The sequence below is a fragment of the Electrona antarctica genome (genome assembly GCF_951216825.1).
Source record: "Electrona antarctica genome assembly, contig: scaffold_73, whole genome shotgun sequence".
In the NCBI taxonomy this organism is placed as follows: domain Eukaryota; kingdom Metazoa; phylum Chordata; class Actinopteri; order Myctophiformes; family Myctophidae; genus Electrona; species Electrona antarctica.
Window position 1 is genome coordinate 208,188 of NW_027638626.1, and position 26,813 is coordinate 235,000.

At 38.7% G+C, this 26,813-nt stretch overlaps 1 protein-coding gene across 1 annotated transcript in view; it reads right to left on the reverse strand.

Annotated features, from left to right (window-relative positions):
• Positions 1-8,157: 8,157 nt before the first annotated feature.
• LOC306917879 (V-type proton ATPase 116 kDa subunit a 3-like) overlaps positions 8,158-26,813 on the reverse strand; it is an 85,738-nt gene continuing 67,082 nt past the window's right edge. The window contains exons 17-21 of the mRNA XM_079530770.1: positions 25,880-26,056; positions 13,402-13,494; positions 10,735-10,852; positions 9,146-9,317; positions 8,158-8,583 (exon numbers count right to left, since the gene is read on the reverse strand). Coding sequence (XP_079386896.1) covers positions 8,490-8,583; positions 9,146-9,317; positions 10,735-10,852; positions 13,402-13,494; positions 25,880-26,056 — 654 coding nt within the window. The 3' untranslated portion in view covers positions 8,158-8,489. The remainder of the gene's footprint in view (positions 8,584-9,145; positions 9,318-10,734; positions 10,853-13,401; positions 13,495-25,879; positions 26,057-26,813) is intronic.

The following is a 26,813-nucleotide window of genomic DNA, read 5'->3' on the forward strand; positions in this document are numbered from 1 at the left end:
ATGTAGCCAAAGGTTTCAATCAAAAACCAGGTGTGGATTATGAAGAGACTTTTTCACCAACGGCAAACCAGACTAGTGTGAGGGTATTGATGCAAAAAGCAGCACAAAGAGAATATGATCTTACACCAAATGGCCGTCAAAACGGCCTATTTGCATGCACCAATAGATTTTGAGATTTACATGAGACAACCAGAGGGATATGAAGTTACATCTGAGAATGGGGACATGCTGGTGTGTAAACTAAATAAATCTTTGTATGGTTTAAAACAATCAGGGAGAAATTGGAACAAGATGTTGCATGATTTTTTAACTAAAAATCAATTTATTCAGAACCCAGTTGATTATTGTGTTTACACAAGGGAAATAAAGGATCAAAAGGTGTTCATTTTATTTTGGGTCGATGATATAATAATTGCAGCAAGTGATGACAATGTGATGATTGATGTCAAATAAATGCTTACAGCAAAATTCAGAATGAAAGACTTAGGCAAATTGAAACATTTCATTGGTATTGATTTTGAACAGGGTGAACATTATGTGACTATGTCACAAAGGAAATATGTTGACAAAATATTGACTAGATTTGACATGCAGGACTGCAAGCCAAGAACAACACCCTGTGAGGCAAAATTGAACTACACTGACAGCAGTGAGTCATTGGGGGGATGTGAGAAAGTACAGGGAAGTTGTGGGTAGTCTAATATACTTGACTACTTGTACCAGGCCAGATCTGAGTTTTGTAGTGGGAAAACTTTCACAATATTTTTCTAAACCAACAGAAGAGCAGTGGATCACAGTGAAACATGTGCTGAGATATCTGAAGGGAACCAGGGAAAAATCCTTATGCTATAGGAAATGTGAGGAACTAGGCTTGATAGCATATAGTGATGCAAACTGGGCAGAGGATGCAAGTGACAGACGTAGCACTAGTGGTTATTGTGTCAGCCTAAACCCAGAGGGCCCTTTGATTTCATGGAGGTCTAAAAAGCAATACACCGTAGCACTTTCAACTTGTGAAGCTGAATACATGGCTTTAGCGGCAACTCTACAAGAGTGTTTGTATTTGATTCAATTGTTACAATGTATTGATGAATTTCATTATATGCAGCCAAAGATTTACGAGGACAATCAAGGTACAATAGCGTTAGCTAAAAATCCTGTACAGAGACAGAGGTCAAAACATATTGACATAAGATACCACTTTGTAAGATCAACTGTCAATGATGGTAAAGTGATTCTCGAATATTGTCCAACTGAACAAATGGTTGCCGATGTCATGACAAAACCAGCCAGGCTGTGTCAATTGAGAAGTTTTGAGGGTTTTATGTTTGGAGAATAACACACAGTCCAGGGTTTTCTTTTTTTTTTTTTTCAAGGGTTTTTTTTTTTATTGTTTGGTTGTTTTTTTTGTTTTTTTTTGTCTTTATCAATTCACGATCAAGTGGGGGTGTTGAGATGTATTGGAAATTATCTTTAATTGTCTATGTATATAAATATATCATTGTCACTGTATGTATATTTATATAGGCTTTTATACTGAAACCGGAACCGGATGTATCTATTGGGTGTACGTGTATATAATGAGTAAAAATAAACATTCGCTTCTCTCTAGCCATGGTCTAAGGAAGCAAACCCACATCTGCTCTCTGAGTCACCTTTATTGTCCTCCGTCAGAACCGGCTAGCTCTGGGATTGTTGTTTGTCTTTACGCTATGCGTTAGCTTCGCTTAACAGCACCTCACTAGCCAACTCACAAGAGGAGGTTGAATGGACTGAAACCAGCGCTCCCCAATACAACAGGTTTGGAGATCTGTTGGGAATTGATTACATGAAACAGTCACCCGTGCGCCCAGTCCCAATGTTTGTAAACAATGAATTGGTCTATAGATCTGTAAAACATGTGGATGGACCAATTAGATCTGTAGAACATATGGATGGACCATATAGATCTGTAAAACATATGGATGGACCAATTAGATCTATGAGCAGGGCCTGGCTGGAAACAAGTTCTTGAGCTTAGCCCAGATACCCTGGGTAAATATAGTAATCATTTCATTTAATTTCATCTATAAAACATATGGATGGAGTGGACCAATTAGATCTGTAGAACATATGGATGGACCAATTAGATCTGTAGAACATATGGATAGACCAATAGATCTGTAAAACATATGGAAGGACCAATTAGATCTGTAAAATATGTGAATGGACCATATAGATCTCTAAAACATGTGGATGGACCAATTCGATCTGCAAGATATGTAGATGGACCAATTACATCTGTAAAACATATGGATGGACCAATTAGGTCTGCAAAATATGTGGATGGACCAATTAGATCTGTAAAACATGTGGATGTCCAATTAGATCTGTAAAACATGTGGATGTCCAATAAGATCTGTAAAACATATGGATCGACCAATTAGATCTGTAAAAGATGTGGATGTCCAATTAGATCTGTAAAACATGTGGATGTCCAATTAGATCTGTAAAACATGTGGATGTCCAATTAGATCTGTAAAACATATGGATGGACCAATTAGATCTGTAAAAGAGGCGGATGGACCAATTAGATCTGTAAAACATGTGGCTGGACCAATTAGATCTGTAAAACATACGGATGGACCAATTAGATCTGTAAAAGATGCGGATGGACCAATTAGATCTCTAAAACATATGGATGGACCAATTAGATATGTAAAACATATGGATGGACCAATTAGATCTGCAAAATATGTGGATGGACCAATTAGATCTGTAAAACATATGGATGGACCAATTCGATCTGTAAAACATATGGATGGTCAATTAGATCTGTAAAACAGATCTAAAACATATGGATGGTGATTAGATCTGTAAAAACATATGGATGGTCAATTAGACCTGTAAAAGATGTGAATGGACCATATAGATCTCTAAAACATATGGATGGACCAATTAGATCTGCAAAATATGTTTATGGACCAATTAGATCTGTAAAAGATGTGGATGGACCAATTAGATCTGTAAAACATATGGATGGACCAATTAGAACTGTAAAACATATGGATGGACAATACAACTTCATTCAACGACTACATTTCCCATACACCATATGGGTGAATGGAAAAACTACATTTCAGGACTACATTTCCCACGTGGATGGACCAATAGATCTATAGACCATGGGGATGGGCCTTTAGATCTGTAAAACATAGGGATGGACCATAGAACTACATTTCAGGACTACATTTCCCATATGAATATCAATAGATCTATAGAACATGGGGATGGGCCTTTAGAATAGATCTATAAAACATAGGGATGGACCGGGATGGACCTGTAAAACTACATTCAAAGACTACATTTCCCTAACACCATGGCGACGACGGCGCAGCCGCAGTACAGTCACAGAATTCGGTAGGTTCACAGATTTCAACGCAACACACCGGAAACCTCTGCTTTATAATGTGACTAGAGTCACGTGACCGTGTTTACATCCGCTAGCTGTAGGAGCTATTAGCCAGCCAGCTAGCTAGTTTCTCAGAACTGTAAAAATAATAAAAACAAGTGTTTATTTGTAATAAAACGTTCTTTATTTTAATCGACAGTTTAGTTTAGTCTTTTAGAACAACATTAAGCAGTTTGTAACATGACGTCACGGCAATAAGACTAGAGCTATGGACCAGATAGCTCTGGTCCATACTCCATAGCTCTAGTGCCGTTACTGTAGACTAGAGATATGGAAAGGAGCTATCTGAACATGTTTGATGTATTATCCTGTGATTGTCCGTTGTCACCACAAGGTGGCAGCAAAGCCTACATTTTCCTCTATATGTTGTAAATGAAGCTGAAATGAAGTGACTTTTCCCTTTTCTTACACTTAACTGTAACCACACGCACGCACGCATTCAATTCAAAGGAGATGTATTGGCTTGAGAAAACATATGTTAACATTGCCAAAGCAAGTGACAAAATATAATAAAAACAGTTTAAAATGGCCTGGGGAAAGTAGGCTATAGGCCTATACAGGAGGATCCAGAGATATATGTCACATTACATCGTTATAGTCTATATTATATTATATTATACACTGAGACAAAAACGCAGCAATCTTTTTGCAGTCACTTTGGGAAATAGCATTTTTCCCTCAATATTATTTAAATAGTATACAAACATACCTCATATTTAGCAGCTCTGTTTGCATGTGCAGTAGTTTGTTTTGGTCACTGAGCTGTTTGTTCATGAGCTGGTCACTGAGCTCTCATTGACTCCAGTGTATTTTATATATAAATAGAGCTGGTCACTGAGCTCTCATTGACTCCAGTGTATTTTATATATAAATAGAGCTGGTCACTGAGCTCTCATTGACTCCAGTGTATTTTATATATAAATAGAGCTGGTCACTGAGCTCTCATTGACTCCAGTGTATTTTATATATAAATAGAGCTGGTCACTGAGCTCTCATTGACTCCAGTGTATTGTATATATAAATAGAGCTGGTCACTGAGCTGTTTGTTCATGAGCTGGTCACTGGGCTCTCATTGACTCCAATGTATTTTATATATAAATAGAGCTGGTCACTGAGCTGTTTGTTCATGAGCTGGTCACTGGGCTCTCATTGACTCCAGTGTATTTTATATATAAATAGAGCTGGTCACTGGGCTCTCATTGACTCCAGTGTATTTTATATATAAATAGAGCTGGTCACTGAGCTCTCATTGACTCCAGTGTATTTTATATATAAATAGAGCTGGTCACTGAGCTCTCATTGACTCCAGTGTATTTTATATATAAATAGAGCTGGTCACTGAGCTGTTTGTTCATGAGCTGGTCACTGGGCTCTCATTGACTCCAATGTATTTTATATATAAATAGAGCTGGTCACTGAGCTGTTTGTTCATGAGCTGGTCACTGGGCTCTCATTGACTCCAGTGTATTTTATATATAAATAGAGCTGGTCACTGGGCTCTCATTGACTCCAGTGTATTTTATATATAAATAGAGCTGGTCACTGGGCTCTCATTGACTCCAATGTATTTTATATATAAATAGAGCTGGTCACTGGGCTCTCATTGACTCCAGTGTATTTTATATATAAATAGAGCTGGTCACTGGGCTCTCATTGACTCCAATGTATTTTATATATAAATAGAGCTGGTCACTGGGCTCTCATTGACTCCAGTGTATTTTATATATACATAGAGCTGGTCACTGAGCTCTCATTAACTCCAGTGTATTTTATATATAAATAGAGCTGGTCACTGAGCTCTCATTGACTCCAATGTATTTTATATATAAATAGAGCTGGTCACTGGGCTCTCATTGACTCCAGTGTATTTTATATATAAATATAGCTGGTCACTGAGCTCTCATTGACTCCAATGTATTTTATATATAAATAGAGCTGGTCACTGAGCTCTCATTGACTCCAATGTATTTTATATATAAATAGAGCTGGTCACTGGGCTCTCATTGACTCCAATGTATTTTATATATAAATAGAGCTGGTCACTGAGCTCTCATTGACTCCAATGTATTTTATATATAAATAGAGCTGGTCACTGAGCTCTCATTGACTCCAGTGTATTTTATATATAAATAGAGCTGGTCACTGGGCTCTCATTGTGCAAGTAGAGCGTGCAAGTCATGTTTTCGGCCAGGTGCGATGTTTGGGGCCAGCACACGTTATGACGTCATATGCTGGCCCCAAGCTGACCGCGCAGGTGTGTTTTTGTCATGCTACGAAGCATATGTCGTGATGAAGATATGTACAAATGTCCCTTAGAATGCACGTGATATGATGTCATACGGACATACGGAAGCTGACCGTGCAGGTATGTTTTCCGTGAATCGTGATTTAGATTATGTACCAATGCCAGGGTATAATTGGTTGACGATGATGATACGTTTCAGTGTCAATTGACCCAGCCGATTACATTATACCACCAACCACTAAGAAAAGTAAATATACATACATATATACATGTACACATATATGGACACATGAGCATAATGACGTGTTAAATATATGTACCAGTGCCAGGGTATAGTTGACGGTGACGTAACGATGACGTGTTCCAGTGTGACGTCAAACAAGCTTGTAAGTAATTACCATCATCATTTTTCAACACTAGTGCGCGTTCTGCTTGCACTCTAGGCCTACTTGTGTGCAACAAGCAAGTAGGCACTCGACAGAGTGCAGTTCTAGTTTATATATAAATAGAGCTGGTCACTGGGCTCTCATTGACTCCAGTGTATTTTATATATAAATAGAGCTGGTCACTGAGCTCTCATTGACTCCAGTGTATTTTATATATAAATAGAGCTGGTCACTGGGCTCTCGTTGACTCCAGTGTATTTTATATATAAATAGAGCTGGTCACTGAGCTCTCATTGACTCCAGTGTATTTTATATATAAATAGAGCTGGTCACTGAGCTCTCATTGACTCCAGTGTATTTTATATATAAATAGAGCTGGTCACTGGGCTCTCGTTGACTCCAGTGTATTTTATATATAAATAGAGCTGGTCACTGAGCTCTCATTGACTCCAATGTATTTTATATATAAATAGAGCTGGTCACTGAGCTCTCATTGACTCAAATGTATTTTATATATAAATAGTGTTTGTTCCTGAGCTGGTCACTTCTCATTGACTCCAGGGAGGGGGTTAGAGGGGGTCCCTGGTAGAGGGGGTCCCTGGTAGAGGGGGTCCCTGGTAGAGGGGGTCCCTGGTAGTTTGGCTATCAGGGAGGGGGTTAGAGGGGGTCCCTGGTAGTTTGGCTACCAGGGAGGGGGTTAGAGGGGGTCCCTGTTAGAGGGGGTCCCTGGTAGAGGGGGTCCCTGGTAGAGGGGGTCCCTGGTAGAGGGGGGTCCCTGGTAGTTTGGCTACCAGGGAGGGGGTTAGAGGGGGTCCCTGGTAGAGGGGGTCCCTGGTAGAGGGGGTCCCTGGTAGAGGGGGTCCCTGGTAGTTTGGCTACCAGGGAGGGGGTTAGAGGGGGTCCCTGGTAGAGGGGGTCCCTGGTAGAGGGGGGTCCCTGGTAGTTTGGCTACCAGGGAGGGGGTTAGAGGGGGTCCCTGGTAGAGGGGGTCCCTGGTAGAGGGGGTCCCTGGTAGTTTGGCTACCAGGGAGGGGGTTAGAGGGGGTCCCTGGTAGTTTGGCTACCAGGGAGGGGGTTAGAGGGGGTCCCTGGTAGAGGGGGTCCCTGGTAGAGGGGGTCCCTGGTAGAGGGGGGTCCCTGGTAGTTTGGCTACCAGGGAGGGGGTTAGAGGGGGTCCCTGGTAGTTTGGCTACCAGGGAGGGGGTTAGAGGGGGTCCCTGGTAGAGGGGGTCCCTGGTAGTTTGGCTACCAGGCGACTGTGAGACCAATCAGTCCAATGCCAATCCAAATAGTTTAGCAACCGTTGCTATGCAGGACAAGCTTCCGTCACCTCACAGCTGTCAGTGTTATTTTGCATGTCTGTAGCTTAGAGTATATAATAGGGACTTTAAGCAACGACTGTTTCAGGACGGCGACGCTATGCGGAAGTACAGCGGCTATGACGCCGTCGCCGTAGCTGTCAAAATCGTTAAGCAAACAGCCGTCGGCGACGGCGACATTGGTTCCCATGGTGACCCGTCTATGCAGCATGTGTCAAACATAAACACTTTTTTTTAAACACCCCGTCACGCATCAGCTAACTTGCCGATATTGCTTAATTCTTACATGCGCTGGACATGATCAGCAGTGGAAAGAGGAAGGTGTTGGAGCAATCTGTGTTATTCCAAAACCGTTTTAATAAACATGGTTAATATGACATATGGTATTAGTGTTATTTCTTCATTCAGAGCATGCCAACACATCACACAGCATAAGAGAGGTGATGGAGCAATCGGTGTAAATGTATGACAGCTATAATTTCAATAAACATGGTTATGACATGGCGTTGTAGACACTACGTGTAAGTGTAGGTTCTCCCGTAGTAGAAAGGGCTGCAACGGAGAGCAGGTTTATGTATCGAGCACTGATCCATTTCCGGTCGCCGTAGCCGACTGCCGTATCCGTCGTTGCTTAAAGTCGCTATTAATAGAGACGGCACCCGGAGGAAACCCTGAGGCGAAATGGACATAGTGGCCGAATTTGGTATTGCAGCTTTGCCCCGAGTTTTACATGAGGGACAGGCAAGGGACATGAGGTACAAAAGCAGCTGTATTTATTGATCATTCATAATGTGCTACAATGTATTCATTGATCATTGATAATGTGCTACAATGCACTTCATTCTTTGTGGTTATAATAATGTTATAACATTATGTTATTATAATAACAATAACTTTAGAATAACAGTCCTTTCTTCAGTCAGAGTGCAAAGTTCAATCATGGAAAACAAATCACCTCGGGATGCATTAACGGACACATTATTGTTTGACCAATCGCAGAGCAGGGATGAGCCGTGGATTAGCCAATCAGACAGGAGCTGAGGCGTGGATTAGCCAATCGGAGGGGACTGGAGGCGTAGATTAGCCAATCACAGCGGACTAGAGGCGTGGATGAGAGCAGCGAAGCAGAACGGGTTCAGTTTGTATCCCATCCCGCTGTAGAATTTATTCTGGAACTCCACCCTGAAAAACAATGATATATATACCTTTAACTTTATTACTGCCACTAGGTGGCAGCATAACCACACAAAACAATGATATACCTTTAACCACCTGGAACTTCACCCTGAAAAACAAGGATACAGCTTTAACCATCAGGGGCCTGTTTCTTGGGTGGTTTGATGCGTATGTCGGGGCCAGCACATGTTATGACGTCATATGCTGGCACAAAGCTGACCGTGCAGGTATGTTTTCCGTCACGCTACGAAGCATGTGTCTATGACGTGATGAAGATATGTACCAATGTCCCTTAGAATGCATGTGATATGATGTCAAGCTGACCGTGCAGGTACTGTATGCTTTCCGTGAATCGTGATGAGGATTATGTACCAACGCCAGGGTATAATTGGTTGACGATGGCGACGTAATGATGATATGTTTCAGTGTCAGGGACATACGCACATAGCACCTGACTGATAACATTACTTGCACGCTCTGCTTGCGCAAGTAATAACAATAGTAATAGTAACAATAACAATAACAATAACAATAACAATAACAATAACAATAGTAATAATAGTAATACCAGTGCAGCCTCAGGGCGTGCAGGAAGGCAGACAGTCCCTCCATCACCAACAGGATGGAAACGGTGAGAACAGCGAAGAAACAGAAGACAACGAACAGGACTGCACTTCCTACGTATCCCTGCCAGCGCAGCGCGTGGCGCATCACCATGACCCACAGCACCTCCGACAGCTCTGGAGGAGGAATTACAACAATAATACAACTTTATATAGCGTCACCATCACCCACAGCACCTCCGACAGCTCTGGAGGAGGAATTACAACAATAATACAACTTTATATAGCGTCACCATCACCCACAGCACCTCCGACAGCTCTGAGGAGGAAGAATCACCCCCGTGTGAAGTGAGCGGCGCTCTTATCATTTGCTCAGACACACATAAATTCTCCATTCATTGTCAATGGAATTTAATGTTTGTGTAGGACGAAAATATACACTAATAGCTGAATATAGGAGGGGCTAGCGCCCTATAAATCTACACTATAGCTGAATATAGGAGGGGCTAGCGCCCTATAAATCTACACTATAGCTGAATATAGGAGGGGCTAGCGCCCTATAAATCGACACTATAGCTGAATATAGGAGGGGCTAGTGCCCTATAAATCTACACTATAGCTGAATATAGGAGGGGCTAGCGCCCTATAAATCTACACTAATAGCTGAATATAGGAGGGGCTAGCGCCCTATAAATCTACACTATAGAGCGTCGCAGTCCCGCCTCCTACCCTGGACCAGGAAATTAAACCCAATGCATTATTCTCATAGACATTTCTTAAAGTATTTATTTAAAGACGGTTACGCCGCGGACAAAGCCAACTCGAGTCCTGACAACTCATGACAACACAAACAATATTTTGGACCAAACAAATAATTACAAAGAAGAAAAACAACAAAAAAAGTGTTGTAACCTGCCGTTTTTTTCTTCTTTCTAATTATTTGTTTGGTCCAAAATATTGTTTGTGTTGTCATGAGTTGTCACGACTCGAGTTGGCTTTGTCCGCGGCGTAACCGTCTTTAAATAAATACTTTAAGAAATGTCTATGAGAATAATGCATTGGGTTTAATTTCCTGGTCCAGGGTAGGAGGCGGGACTGCGACGCTCTATAGCTGAATATAGGAGGGGCTAGCGCCCTATAAATCTACACTATAGCTGAATATAGGAGGGGCTAGCGCCCTATAAATCTACACTATAGCTGAATATAGGAGGGGCTAGTGCCCTATAAATCTACACTATAGCTGAATATAGGAGGGGCTAGCGCCCTATAAATCTACACTAATAACTGAATATAGGAGGGGCTAGCGCCCTATAAATCTACACTAATAGCTGAATATAGGAGGGGCTAGCGCCGGCAGTGTCTTGAGTGTACAGGGTTTGATGAGGTCTGGCCATATATGGCAGTGTGTGTGTGTGTGTGTAGTAGTGTGTACATACGTGCTCCAAACCGACCGCAGCTTAAATAGGTGAAAAATCAACTGCGACGGAACGGGCTGCGATGCGATTATTGTTTCTTAAAAAAAATAAAAAAAAACACTGCCTAGCGCGAGGCCAGTGTGTGTGTGTGTGTGTGTGTAGTAGCAGTGTGTACGTACGTGCGTGCGCCAGGGACAGTGCCCACAGCCGCAGGTAGGAGGCAGTGTTGCTGATACATCCCAGACAGTATTCTATGGTGTGGATGGCCTGATGCATGTAGACATCTGCAGTGTCAAACTGTAAACACATTATTATTATAGCTACTATAATGACATCAAGAAAACTCGACTCGCCTGGGCCATGGCTCAGTGGTCCAGGCACCTTGGCTGGTAATCCAGTCTGGCAGTGTGCCGCGGGTTCGACTCCCGATCCCGACGGCCTTTACTGCATGTCTTCCCCCCATCTCCCTCCCCATTTCCTGTCAGCCTACTGTCTGTCCCTCCATAAAAAATATAAAATAAAGGCAAAAAAAAAAAAAAAAGAAAACGACTTTATTTTCGTCATTTAAGATAGATTCATAAAGTTATACTATTTTAGTCGGAGATAGACTGAAGCAGTACTCCGGCGTCCCCAACTCTCGCGGGAACGTCTTGCGAGGTTTCGTTTGTAAACAAGTCTCCACGCTTTTTGAGATGCAGCTGGTGCATCTCAAACAGAGATGCAGCTGTTGCATCTCAAACAGAGATGCAGCTGGTGCATCTCAAACAGAGATGCAGCTGGTGCATCTCAAACAGAGATGCAGCTGGTGCATCTCAAACAGAGATGCAGCTGGTGCATCTCAAACAGAGATGCAGCTGGTGCATCTCAAACAGAGATGCAGCTGGTGCATCTCAAACAGAGATGCAGCTGGTGCATCTCAAACAGAGATGCAGCTGGTGCATCTCAAACAGAGATGCAGCTGGTGCATCTCAAACAGAGATGCAGCTGGTGCATCTCAAACAGAGATGCAGCTGGTGCATCTCAAACAGAGATGCAGCTGGTGCATCTCAAACAGAGATGCAGCTGGTGCATCTCAAACAGAGATGCAGCTGGTGCATCTCAAACAGAGATGCAGCTGGTGCATCTCAAACAGAGATGCAGCTGGTGCATCTCAAACAGAGATGCAGCTGGTGCATCTCAAACAGAGATGCAGCTGGTGCATCTCAAACAGAGATGCAGCTGGTGCATCTCAAACAGAGATGCAGCTGGTGCATCTCAAACAGAGATGCAGCTGGTGCATCTCAAACAGAGATGCAGCTGGTGCATCTTAAACAGAGATGCACCACCTGCAGCCTCGCATACGAGCAGTCCCAGACAGACACTTCTTCTAAAGTGTCTCCCTCAAACACGTCCATTGTGTATGTTTTTAGTGACAAGCGGACGACATCAAATCCATTTGTTTACATCCCCGTCGTGGCTCAACGGCATTCCAATAATACGCTTCAGGAGTGGGTGTACAGTTTGGTCCAATCAGATCGTTTTTTACTCAACGCGAACAGCAGTGATTCGGTCGACGTAGGCATACCTACCGGATCATCTTTCTACACAAATTAGTCAAAACAAGACAAAGTTGACATCTTTTATTAAAAATAAAACCGCATGAGATTTCCTGATGTCATAAACTGTCAGAATCAGCTTTTGTTGCGTTGGTTCATGTGCTAAATAATAATAATAAATAAACAACACAACGGAGGAAAATAACTCATGGAATGGACTAGTTTGCCCATAATAAAATAACTCATAGAATGGACTAGTTTGCCCATAATAAAATAACTCATAGAATGGACTAGTTTGCCCATAATAAAATAACTCATAGAATGGACTAGTTTGCCCATAATAAAATAACTCATAGAATGGACTAGTTTGCCCATAATAAAATAACTCATAGAATGGACTAGTTTGCCCATAATAAAATAACTCATAGAATGGACTAGTTTGCCCATAATAAAATAACTCATAGAATGGACTAGCTTGCCCATAATCAAATAACTCATGGAATGGACTAGTTTGCCCATAATAAAATAACTCATAGAATGGACTAGTTTGCCCATAATAAAATAACTCATAGAATGGACTAGTTTGCCCATAATAAAATAACTCATAGAATGGACTAGTTTGCCCATAATAAAATAACTCATAGAATGGACTAGTTTTCCCATAATAAAATAACTCATAGAATGGACTAGTTTGCCCATAATAAAATAACTCATAGAATGGACTAGTTTTCCCATAATAAAATAACTCATAGAATGGACTAGTTTGCCCATAATAAGGTAAGAAAACAACCCAAACCTCTCAAAAAGTGGTCTTACCCTTTAATATACCTTAGAGCTGCTGGAAATAGAACTAGAATTGGAGGTCTGAAAAAAGACGTCCCGTTCTAGGAAACACAGAATGGGGGGACCTTTCTGCAGATTGACGGTAATGTCCATAACTCAGTGGTGATTGGCCTGCAGATTGACGGTAATGTCCATAACTCAGTGGTGATTGGCCTGCAGATTGACGGTAATGTCCATAACTCAGTGGTGATTGGCCAGCAGATTGCAGGAATGCCCAATAAGCAGAGAGCTGATCAGGCATCGGCTACATTCTGTTCAGTGTCTGTGATAATTGGCAGTCGACCATATATGGAGAAGGAGATGCTTCCTGTACCCGTGATATGTATACGTTTGCGCATCCACTATTGTTTGTGTTCAATAATTTCTTGTTAAATGTGAATGCGCGTGTGTGTGTGTGTGTGTGTGTGTGTGTGTGTGTGTGTGTGTGTGTGTGTGTGTGTGTGTGCGTGCGTGTGTGCGTGCATGTACCTCCTCCTCCTCCTCGGGCCCTCCCTCTACGTCAGATGTTCGAGTGTTGATCGAACCGTCTTCAGCCAACAGCAAACACCTGTCACCTGTCACCTGTCAATCAATCAATAACACACCTGTCAATCAATCAATAACACACCTGTCATCTGTCACCTGTCAATCAATCAATAACACACATGTCACCTGTCAATCAATCAATAACACACCTGTCACCTGTCAATCAATCAATAACACACCTGTCATCTGTCAATCAATCAATAACACACCTGTCAATCAATAATAACACACCTGTCACCTGTCAATCAATCAATAACAATAATAACACACCTGTAACCTGTCACCAATCAAACAATTGGCAGAGATTAAAATAGGTGCATTCTGCATCCCAAAACACAGTTTATAGTTAAGGGACGCAATAAAACAACAACCTCTACATCCATGGGATTTAATACAACAACAACCTCTGCATCCATGGGATTTAATACAACAACAACCTCTGCATCCATGGGATTTAATACAACAACAACCTCTGCATCCATGGGATTTAATACAACAACAACCTCTGCATCCATGGGATTTAATACAACAACAACCTCTTCATCCATGGGATTTAATACAACAACAACCTCTGCATCCATGGGATTTAATACAACAACAACCTCTGCATCCATGGGATTTAATACAACAACAACCTCTGCATCCATGGGATTTAATACAACAACAACCTCTGCATCCATGGGATTTAATACAACAACAACCTCTGCATCCATGGGATTTAATACAACAACAACCTCTGCATCCATGGGATTTAATACAACAACAACCTCTTCATCCATGGGATTTAATAAAACAACAACCTCTGCATCCATGGGATTTAATACAACAACAACCTCTGCATCCATGGGATTTAATACAACAACAACCTCTGCATCCATGGGATTTAATACAACAACAACCTCTGCATCCATGGGATTTAATACAACAACAACCTCTGCATCCATGAGATTTAATACAACAACAACCTCTGCATCCATGGGATTTAATAAAACAACAACCTCTACATCCATGGGATTTAATACAACAACAACCTCTGCATCCATGGGATTTAATACAACAACAACCTCTGCATCCATGGGATTTAATACAACAACAACCTCTGCATCCATGGGATTTAATAAAACAACAACCTCTACATCCATGGGATTTAATACAACAACAACCTCTGCATCCATGGGATTTAATACAACAACAACCTCTGCATCCATGGGATTTAATAAAACAACAACCTCTACATCCATGGGATTTAATACAACAACAACCTCTGCATCCATGGGATTTAATAAAACAACAACCTCTACATCCATGGGATTTAATACAACAACAACCTCTGCATCCATGAGATTTTTTGCTAGCTTTAGTTATAATAATCATTTCTTCTTCTGTTTTCTACATGAATATAACCACATTATAACCATATAAAATGAAATGGGAGTTAAATGCTGCAATTTATAAGAATAGGAAGAATATGACTCCTAACGTGGTTGAAGTGGGACTCAATAAAATGTCCCTGGGACTCATTTCTAAAAGACCATCCCTGCATCCTGGGACTCATTTCTAAAAGACCATCCCTGCATCCTGGGACTCATTTCTAAAAGACCATCCCTGCATCCTGGGACTCATTTCTAAAAGACCATCCCTGCATCCTGGGACTCATTTCTAAAAGACCATCCCTGCATCCTGGGACTCATTTCTAAAAGAGCATCCCTACATCCTGGGACTCATTTCTAAAAGACCATCCCTGCATCCTGGGACTCATTTCTAAAAGACCATCCCTGCATCCTGGGACTCATTTCTAAAAGACCATCCCTGCATCCTGGGACTCATTTCTAAAAGACCATCCCTGCATCCTGGGACTCATTTCTAAAAGACCATCCCTGCATCCCGGGACTCATTACATTGAAAACCTATTTACATCACTGAATTGGCATTGGCACCCATTTAATGGCATTTCTATCTCTGGGACCCCCAATTTATATTGTAAAATCAATGTGAATTTAACTCAGAGTGTACAAATGTGTTACACTCTCAGAGTTACAGACCCATAAGGGTCCATTTTGGTTCCAAACTATCATTTAGCTGGGGACCCGCTGGAACGCCCTCAAGGACCCCTGGGGGTCCCCGGACCCCACTTTGCGAACCCCTGGTCTGGAGCACTCTGGTGGAGCTGTTGCCCCGCAACCCGACTACGGATAAGCGGTTGAAGATGGATGGATATTACCACAGATGAACTTATCCTGGTGTCATTATCTTCTGAATTAAAAACCCATTGTCTTTCTTAATGACTCACTAAACAACGGAAGACACACAGAAACAACTCCAGCGCATTTACAATTCAGGCATTTCACAAAAACTACTACATAAAAACTAAATGAAAACTAAGCCATGATGACTAAAACTATGACTAAATATACTGACAATTTCGTCAACAAATAAAAACTAGACTAAAATGTTAGGAAGGGACTAGTGGACAAGAGATCCAGTATGTCATTTTACACTTGGTTGGCTGGTTGCATGCTGAAAATAGCTTGTAGATCGGCTATTTTCAGCAAGTGTAAAATCAGCCATTACGACGGCATCAACGCCCACCAAAATACATTTTAGTCGACTAAATCAACTGTAGATTTAGTCGACTAAAATGTTATGATATTTAGTCTTAGTTTTTTAACAGAAAAAACCTTCCGGGTGACTAAAATGTGACTAAAACTAAATGGAAGCTATTGGAGAGACTATGACTAAAACTAAATGGAAGCTATTGGAGAGACTATGACTAAAACTAAATGGAAGCTATTGGAGAGACTATGACTAAAACTAAATGTTAGCTATTGGAGAGACTATGACTAAAACTAAATGTTAGCTATTGGAGAGACTATGACTAAAACTAAATGTTAGCTATTGGAGAGACTATGACTAAAACTAAATGTTAGCTATTGGAGAGACTATGACTAAAACTAAATGGAAGCTATTGGAGAGACTATGACTAAAACTAAATGGAAGCTATTGGAGAGACTATGACTAAAACTAAATGGAAGCTATTGGAGAGACTATGACTAAAACTAAATGTTAGCTATTGGAGAGACTATGACTAAAACTAAATGGAAGCTATTCGAGAGACTATGACTAAAACTAAATGTTAGCTATTGGAGAGACTATGACTAAAACTAAATGGAAGCTATTGGAGAGACTATGACTAAAACTAAATGTTAGCTATTCGAGAGACTATGACTAAAACTAAATGGAAGCTATTCGAGAGACTATGACTAAAACTAAATGGAAGCTATTGGAGAGACTATGACTAAAACTAAATGTTAGCTATTGGAGAGACTATGACTAAAACTAAATGGAAGCTATTGGAGAGACTATGACTAAAACTAAATGGAAGCTATTGGAGAGACTATGACTAAAACTAAATGTTAGCTATTGGAGAGACTATGACTAAAACTAAATGTTAGCTATTGGAGAGACTATGACTAAAACTAAATGGAAGCTATTCGAGAGACTATGACTAAAACTAAATGGAAGCTATTCGAGAGACTATGACTAAAACTAAATGGAAGCTATTCGAGAGACTATGACTAAAACTAAATGTTAGCTATTCGAGAGACTATGACTAAAACTAAATGGAAGCTATTCGAGAGACTATGACTAAAACTAAATGTTAGCTATTGGAGAGACTATGACTAAAACTAAATGGAAGCTATTGGAGAGACTATGACTAAAACTAAATGGAAGCTATTGGAGAGACTATGACTAAAACTAAATGTTAGCTATTGGAGAGACTATGACTAAAACTAAATGTTAGCTATTGGAGAGACTATGACTAAAACTAAATGGAAGCTATTCGAGAGACTATGACTAAAACTAAATGGAAGCTATTCGAGAGACTATGACTAAAACTAAATGGAAGCTATTCGAGAGACTATGACTAAAACTAAATGTTAGCTATTCGAGAGACTATGACTAAAACTAAATGGAAGCTATTGGAGAGACTATGACTAAAACTAAATGGAAGCTATTGGAGAGACTATGACTAAAACTAAATGGAAGCTATTGGAGAGACTATGACTAAAACTAAATGGAAGCTATTGGAGAGACTATGACTAAAACTAAATGGAAGCTATTGGAGAGACTATGACTAAAACTAAATGGAAGCTATTGGAGAGACTATGACTAAAACTAAATGGAAGCTATTGGAGAGACTATGACTAAAACTAAATGGAAGCTATTGGAGAGACTATGACTAAAACTAAATGGAAGCTATTGGAGAGACTATGACTAAAACTAAATGGAAGCTATTGGAGAGACTATGACTAAAACTAAATGTTAGCTATTGGAGAGACTATGACTAAAACTAAATGTTAGCTATTCGAGAGACTATGACTAAAACTAAATGGAAGCTATTCGAGAGACTATGACTAAAACTAAATGTTAGCTATTCGAGAGACTATGACTAAAACTAAATGGAAGCTATTGGAGAGACTATGACTAAAACTAAATGTTAGCTATTGGAGAGACTATGACTAAAACTAAATGGAAGCTATTGGAGAGACTATGACTAAAACTAAATGGAAGCTATTGGAGAGACTATGACTAAAACTAAATGGAAGCTATTGGAGAGACTATGACTAAAACTAAATGGAAGCTATTGGAGAGACTATGACTAAAACTAAATGTTAGCTATTCGAGAGACTATGACTAAAACTAAATGGAAGCTATTGGAGAGACTATGACTAAAACTAAATGTTAGCTATTGGAGAGACTATGACTAAAACTAAATGGAAGCTATTGGAGAGACTATGACTAAAACTAAATGTTAGCTATTCGAGAGACTATGACTAAAACTAAATGGAAGCTATTCGAGAGACTATGACTAAAACTAAATGGAAGCTATTGGAGAGACTATGACTAAAACTAAATGGAAGCTATTGGAGAGACTATGACTAAAACTAAATGGAAGCTATTGGAGAGACTATGACTAAAACTAAATGTTAGCTATTGGAGAGACTATGACTAAAACTAAATGTTAGCTATTGGAGAGACTATGACTAAAACTAAATGGAAGCTATTGGAGAGACTATGACTAAAACTAAATGGAAGCTATTGGAGAGACTATGACTAAAACTAAATGGAAGCTATTGGAGAGACTATGACTAAAACTAAATGTTAGCTATTGGAGAGACTATGACTAAAACTAAATGGAAGCTATTGGAGAGACTATGACTAAAACTAAATGTTAGCTATTGGAGAGACTATGACTAAAACTAAATGTTAGCTATTGGAGAGACTATGACTAAAACTAAATGGAAGCTATTGGAGAGACTATGACTAAAACTAAATGTTAGCTATTGGAGAGACTATGACTAAAACTAAATGGAAGCTATTGGAGAGACTATGACTAAAACTAAATGGAAGCTATTGGAGAGACTATGACTAAAACTAAATGTTAGCTATTCGAGAGACTATGACTAAAACTAAATGGAAGCTATTGGAGAGACTATGACTAAAACTAAATGTTAGCTATTCGAGAGACTATGACTAAAACTAAATGGAAGCTATTGGAGAGACTATGACTAAAACTAAATGTTAGCTATTGGAGAGACTATGACTAAAACTAAATGGAAGCTATTGGAGAGACTATGACTAAAACTAAATGTTAGCTATTCGAGAGACTATGACTAAAACTAAATGGAAGCTATTGGAGAGACTATGACTAAAACTAAATGGAAGCTATTGGAGAGACTATGACTAAAACTAAATGGAAGCTATTGGAGAGACTATGACTAAAACTAAATGTTAGCTATTCGAGAGACTATGACTAAAACTAAATGTTAGCTATTCGAGAGACTATGACTAAAACTAAATGTTAGCTATTGGAGAGACTATGACTAAAACTAAATGTTAGCTATTCGAGAGACTATGACTAAAACTAAATGTTAGCTATTGGAGAGACTATGACTAAAACTAAATGGAAGCTATTGGAGAGACTATGACTAAAACTAAATGGAAGCTATTCGAGAGACTATGACTAAAACTAAATGTTAGCTATTGGAGAGACTATGACTAAAACTAAATGTTAGCTATTGGAGAGACTATGACTAAAACTAAATGTTAGCTATTGGAGAGACTATGACTAAAACTAAATGTTAGCTATTGGAGAGACTATGACTAAAACTAAATGTTAGCTATTGGAGAGACTATGACTAAAACTAAATGGAAGCTATTGGAGAGACTATGACTAAAACTAAATGTTAGCTATTGGAGAGACTATGACTAAAACTAAATGTTAGCTATTGGAGAGACTATGACTAAAACTAAATGTTAGCTATTGGAGAGACTATGACTAAAACTAAATGGAAGCTATTCGAGAGACTGACTAAAACTAAATGTTAGCTATTGGAGAGACTATGACTAAAACTAAATGGAAGCTATTGGAGAGACTATGACTAAAACTAAATGGAAGCTATTGGAGAGACTATGACTAAAACTAAATGGAAGCTATTGGAGAGACTATGACTAAAACTAAATGTTAGCTATTGGAGAGACTATGACTAAAACTAAATGGAAGCTATTGGAGAGACTATGACTAAAACTAAATGGAAGCTATTGGAGAGACTATGACTAAAACTAAATGGAAGCTATTGGAGAGACTATGACTAAAACTAAATGGAAGCTATTGGAGAGACTATGACTAAAACTAAATGTTAGCTATTCGAGAGACTATGACTAAAACTAAATGTTAGCTATTCGAGAGACTATGACTAAAACTAAATGGAAGCTATTCGAGAGACTGACTAAAACTAAATGGAAGCTATTGGAGAGACTATGACTAAAACTAAATGGAAGCTATTGGAGAGACTATGACTAAAACTAAATGGAAGCTATTGGAGAGACTATGACTAAAACTAAATGGAAGCTATTGGAGAGACTATGACTAAAACTAAATGGAAGCTATTGGAGAGACTATGACTAAAACTAAATGGAAGCTATTGGAGAGACTATGACTAAAACTAAATGGAAGCTATTCGAGAGACTATGACTAAAACTAAATGGAAGCTATTGGAGAGACTATGACTAAAACTAAATGTTAGCTATTCGAGAGACTATGACTAAAACTAAATGGAAGCTATTCGAGAGACTATGACTAAAACTAAATGTTAGCTATTCGAGAGACTATGACTAAAACTAAATGGAAGCTATTGGAGAGACTATGACTAAAACTAAATGTTAGCTATTCGAGAGACTATGACTAAAACTAAATGGAAGCTATTGGAGAGACTATGACTAAAACTAAATGTTAGCTATTGGAGAGACTATGACTAAAACTAAATGGAAGCTATTGGAGAGACTATGACTAAAACTAAATGGAAGCTATTGGAGAGACTATGACTAAAACTAAATGGAAGCTATTGGAGAGACTATGACTAAAACTAAATGGAAGCTATTGGAGAGACTATGACTAAAACTAAATGGAAGCTATTGGAGAGACTATGACTAAAACTAAATGGAAGCTATTGGAGAGACTATGACTAAAACTAAATGGAAGCTATTGGAGAGACTATGACTAAAACTAAATGGAAGCTATTGGAGAGACTATGACTAAAACTAAATGGAAGCTATTCGAGAGACTATGACTAAAACTAAATGTTAGCTATTGGAGAGACTATGACTAAAACTAAATGGAAGCTATTGGAGAGACTATGACTAAAACTAAATGGAAGCTATTGGAGAGACTATGACTAAAACTAAATGGAAGCTATTGGAGAGACTATGACTAAAACTAAATGGAAGCTATTGGAGAGACTATGACTAAAACTAAATGGAAGCTATTGGAGAGACTATGACTAAAACTAAATGGAAGCTATTGGAGAGACTATGACTAAAACTAAATGGAAGCTATTGGAGAGACTATGACTAAAACTAAATGGAAGCTATTGGAGAGACTATGACTAAAACTAAATGGAAGCTATTGGAGAGACTATGACTAAAACTAAATGGAAGCTATTGGAGAGACTATGACTAAAACTAAATGGAAGCTATTGGAGAGACTATGACTAAAACTAAATGTTAGCTATTGGAGAGACTATGACTAAAACTAAATGTTAGCTATTCGAGAGACTATGACTAAAACTAAATGGAAGCTATTGGAGAGACTATGACTAAAACTAAATGTTAGCTATTCGAGAGACTATGACTAAAACTAAATGGAAGCTATTCGAGAGACTATGACTAAAACTAAATGTTAGCTATTCGAGAGACTATGACTAAAACTAAATGTTAGCTATTCGAGAGACTATGACTAAAACTAAATGGAAGCTATTGGAGAGACTATGACTAAAACTAAATGTTAGCTATTCGAGAGACTATGACTAAAACTAAATGGAAGCTATTCGAGAGACTATGACTAAAACTAAATGTTAGCTATTCGAGAGACTATGACTAAAACTAAATGGAAGCTATTCGAGAGACTGACTAAAACTAAATGGAAGCTATTGGAGAGACTATGACTAAAACTAAATGGAAGCTATTGGAGAGACTATGACTAAAACTAAATGTTAGCTATTGGAGAGACTATGACTAAAACTAAATGTTAGCTATTGGAGAGACTATGACTAAAACTAAATGGAAGCTATTGGAGAGACTATGACTAAAACTAAATGGAAGCTATTGGAGAGACTATGACTAAAACTAAATGTTAGCTATTGGAGAGACTATGACTAAAACTAAATGGAAGCTATTGGAGAGACTATGACTAAAACTAAATGGAAGCTATTGGAGAGACTATGACTAAAACTAAATGGAAGCTATTCGAGAGACTATGACTAAAACTAAATGTTAGCTATTCGAGAGACTATGACTAAAACTAAATGTTAGCTATTCGAGAGACTATGACTAAAACTAAATGGAAGCTATTGGAGAGACTATGACTAAAACTAAATGTTAGCTATTCGAGAGACTATGACTAAAACTAAATGGAAGCTATTCGAGAGACTATGACTAAAACTAAATGTTAGCTATTCGAGAGACTATGACTAAAACTAAATGGAAGCTATTCGAGAGACTGACTAAAACTAAATGGAAGCTATTGGAGAGACTATGACTAAAACTAAATGGAAGCTATTGGAGAGACTATGACTAAAACTAAATGTTAGCTATTGGAGAGACTATGACTAAAACTAAATGTTAGCTATTGGAGAGACTATGACTAAAACTAAATGGAAGCTATTGGAGAGACTATGACTAAAACTAAATGGAAGCTATTGGAGAGACTATGACTAAAACTAAATGTTAGCTATTGGAGAGACTATGACTAAAACTAAATGGAAGCTATTGGAGAGACTATGACTAAAACTAAATGTTAGCTATTGGAGAGACTATGACTAAAACTAAATGGAAGCTATTGGAGAGACTATGACTAAAACTAAATGGAAGCTATTGGAGAGACTATGACTAAAACTAAATGGAAGCTATTGGAGAGACTATGACTAAAACTAAATGGAAGCTATTGGAGAGACTATGACTAAAACTAAATGTTAGCTATTGGAGAGACTATGACTAAAACTAAATGGAAGCTATTGGAGAGACTATGACTAAAACTAAATGTTAGCTATTCGAGAGACTATGACTAAAACTAAATGGAAGCTATTCGAGAGACTGACTAAAACTAAATGGAAGCTATTCGAGAGACTATGACTAAAACTAAATGTTAGCTATTCGAGAGACTATGACTAAAACTAAATGTTAGCTATTCGAGAGACTATGACTAAAACTAAATGGAAGCTATTCGAGAGACTGACTAAAACTAAATGTTAGCTATTCGAGAGACTATGACTAAAACTAAATGTTAGCTATTCGAGAGACTATGACTAAAACTAAATGTTAGCTATTCGAGAGACTATGACTAAAACTAAATGGAAGCTATTCGAGAGACTGACTAAAACTAAATGTTAGCTATTCGAGAGACTATGACTAAAACTAAATGGAAGCTATTCGAGAGACTGACTAAAACTAAATGGAAGCTATTCGAGAGACTATGACTAAAACTAAATGTTAGCTATTCGAGAGACTATGACTAAAACTAAATGTTAGCTATTCGAGAGACTATGACTAAAACTAAATGGAAGCTATTCGAGAGACTGACTAAAACTAAATGTTAGCTATTCGAGAGACTATGACTAAAACTAAATGTTAGCTATTCGAGAGACTATGACTAAAACTAAATGTTAGCTATTCGAGAGACTATGACTAAAACTAAATGGAAGCTATTCGAGAGACTGACTAAAACTAAATGGAAGCTATTGGAGAGACTATGACTAAAACTAAATGGAAGCTATTGGAGAGACTATGACTAAAACTAAATGGAAGCTATTGGAGAGACTATGACTAAAACTAAATGGAAGCTATTGGAGAGACTATGACTAAAACTAAATGGAAGCTATTGGAGAGACTATGACTAAAACTAAATGGAAGCTATTGGAGAGACTATGACTAAAACTAAATGGAAGCTATTGGAGAGACTATGACTAAAACTAAATGGAAGCTATTGGAGAGACTATGACTAAAACTAAATGTTAGCTATTGGAGAGACTATGACTAAAACTAAATGGAAGCTATTGGAGAGACTATGACTAAAACTAAATGGAAGCTATTGGAGAGACTATGACTAAAACTAAATGTTAGCTATTGGAGAGACTATGACTAAAACTAAATGGAAGCTATTGGAGAGACTATGACTAAAACTAAATGTTAGCTATTGGAGAGACTATGACTAAAACTAAATGTTAGCTATTGGAGAGACTATGACTAAAACTAAATGGAAGCTATTGGAGAGACTATGACTAAAACTAAATGGAAGCTATTCGAGAGACTATGACTAAAACTAAATGGAAGCTATTCGAGAGACTATGACTAAAACTAAATGTTAGCTATTGGAGAGACTATGACTAAAACTAAATGGAAGCTATTGGAGAGACTATGACTAAAACTAAATGGAAGCTATTCGAGAGACTATGACTAAAACTAAATGGAAGCTATTCGAGAGACTATGACTAAAACTAAATGGAAGCTATTGGAGAGACTATGACTAAAACTAAATGGAAGCTATTGGAGAGACTATGACTAAAACTAAATGGAAGCTATTGGAGAGACTATGACTAAAACTAAATGTTAGCTATTGGAGAGACTATGACTAAAACTAAATGTTAGCTATTGGAGAGACTATGACTAAAACTAAATGGAAGCTATTGGAGAGACTATGACTAAAACTAAATGGAAGCTATTGGAGAGACTATGACTAAAACTAAATGGAAGCTATTGGAGAGACTATGACTAAAACTAAATGGAAGCTATTGGAGAGACTATGACTAAAACTAAATGTTAGCTATTGGAGAGACTATGACTAAAACTAAATGGAAGCTATTGGAGAGACTATGACTAAAACTAAATGTTAGCTATTGGAGAGACTATGACTAAAACTAAATGTTAGCTATTGGAGAGACTATGACTAAAACTAAATGGAAGCTATTGGAGAGACTATGACTAAAACTAAATGGAAGCTATTGGAGAGACTATGACTAAAACTAAATGGAAGCTATTGGAGAGACTATGACTAAAACTAAATGGAAGCTATTCGAGAGACTATGACTAAAACTAAATGTTAGCTATTGGAGAGACTATGACTAAAACTAAATGGAAGCTATTCGAGAGACTATGACTAAAACTAAATGGAAGCTATTGGAGAGACTATGACTAAAACTAAATGTTAGCTATTGGAGAGACTATGACTAAAACTAAATGTTAGCTATTGGAGAGACTATGACTAAAACTAAATGGAAGCTATTGGAGAGACTATGACTAAAACTAAATGGAAGCTATTGGAGAGACTATGACTAAAACTAAATGTTAGCTATTGGAGAGACTATGACTAAAACTAAATGGAAGCTATTCGAGAGACTATGACTAAAACTAAATGGAAGCTATTCGAGAGACTATGACTAAAACTAAAATCAAGATTTGCTGCCAAAACCAACACTGCTCCAGAACACGAAACATGGCAACACATCAAACACATGAAAGCACTATCAACACATCAAACACTATCAACACATCAAACACTATCAACACATCAAACACATGAAAGCACTAGTCACTAGTCATACGTACACTGATTGGTCCCTAAATGAATGACCTGGCAACACATCAAACACATGAAAGCACTAGTCATACGTACACTGATTGGTCCCTAAATGAATGACCTTTGACCCTACCTCCTCAAACACATGAAAGCACTAGTCACTAGTCATACGTACACCGATTGGTCCCTAAATGAATGACCTTTGACCCTACCTCCTCAAACACATGAAAGCACTAGTCACTAGTCATACGTACACTGATTGGTCCCTAAATGAATGACCTTTGACCCTACCTCCTCTGCGTCGGGGGCGTGGTCGGACAGGTCGGAGGTCAGCAGGGGGGCGGTCCTCCTACGCCTGGAGTAGGAGGACGAGTATCGGTGTGACACGTACTCGTAGGTGGGCTGACCGAAGAGCAGGACTGGAACACTGGAGAGGGCTAGGACCACCAGAACCTTCTGGACTATACCCTGTACACACACACACACACACACACACACACACACACACACACACACACACACACACACACACACACACACACACACACACACACACACACACACACACACACACACACACACACACACACACACACACACATTAAACACAGGACGAAGTTCTCCACCTTTTCAATTAGTAACGCCCAGCGCTCAAGACAGAGATTGATTAACACTAGCATGTCGGAGCGGTCTTTCTGACCGATTTTGAAATTTTGAAGTGGATTTTCTTTGCCCATGAAGTCCTGAGAAAGTTCCCCTTGCATGACTTTTTCTAAATGTTCGATTCAAATCATCTGTTTTTTTTTTCATCTGAAACGTTTTGTAAATATGATTTTAGACATGCTTATACCTACTATGAAGTTTCACACCTCCCGACAGCTGGAGACGGCATTGTTCAAGCCAATGGTTAATTTGCATTTCAACTGCCACATGTAGGCAAACTTACATTACGAATGTACTCACACTCACAGCATAGACTAAATGTTGTTTTAGAGGTTATATTTGTTATATGCGGTTTGCAGAAATAACAATGTCTGACTTTATTTTTCCCGAAACGGAAAAAATATATATGGTGAAATATGGTGTGTTGACTGACTGGCGTATTGTTTCCACCAAACGCATAGCTCAATAGATATAAATAAATGTTGACTATACACGCCATCTTTATAGCATAATTATGTAAGGTGGTGATGATAAAAATAAATCAATTATCCTGGAACACGTT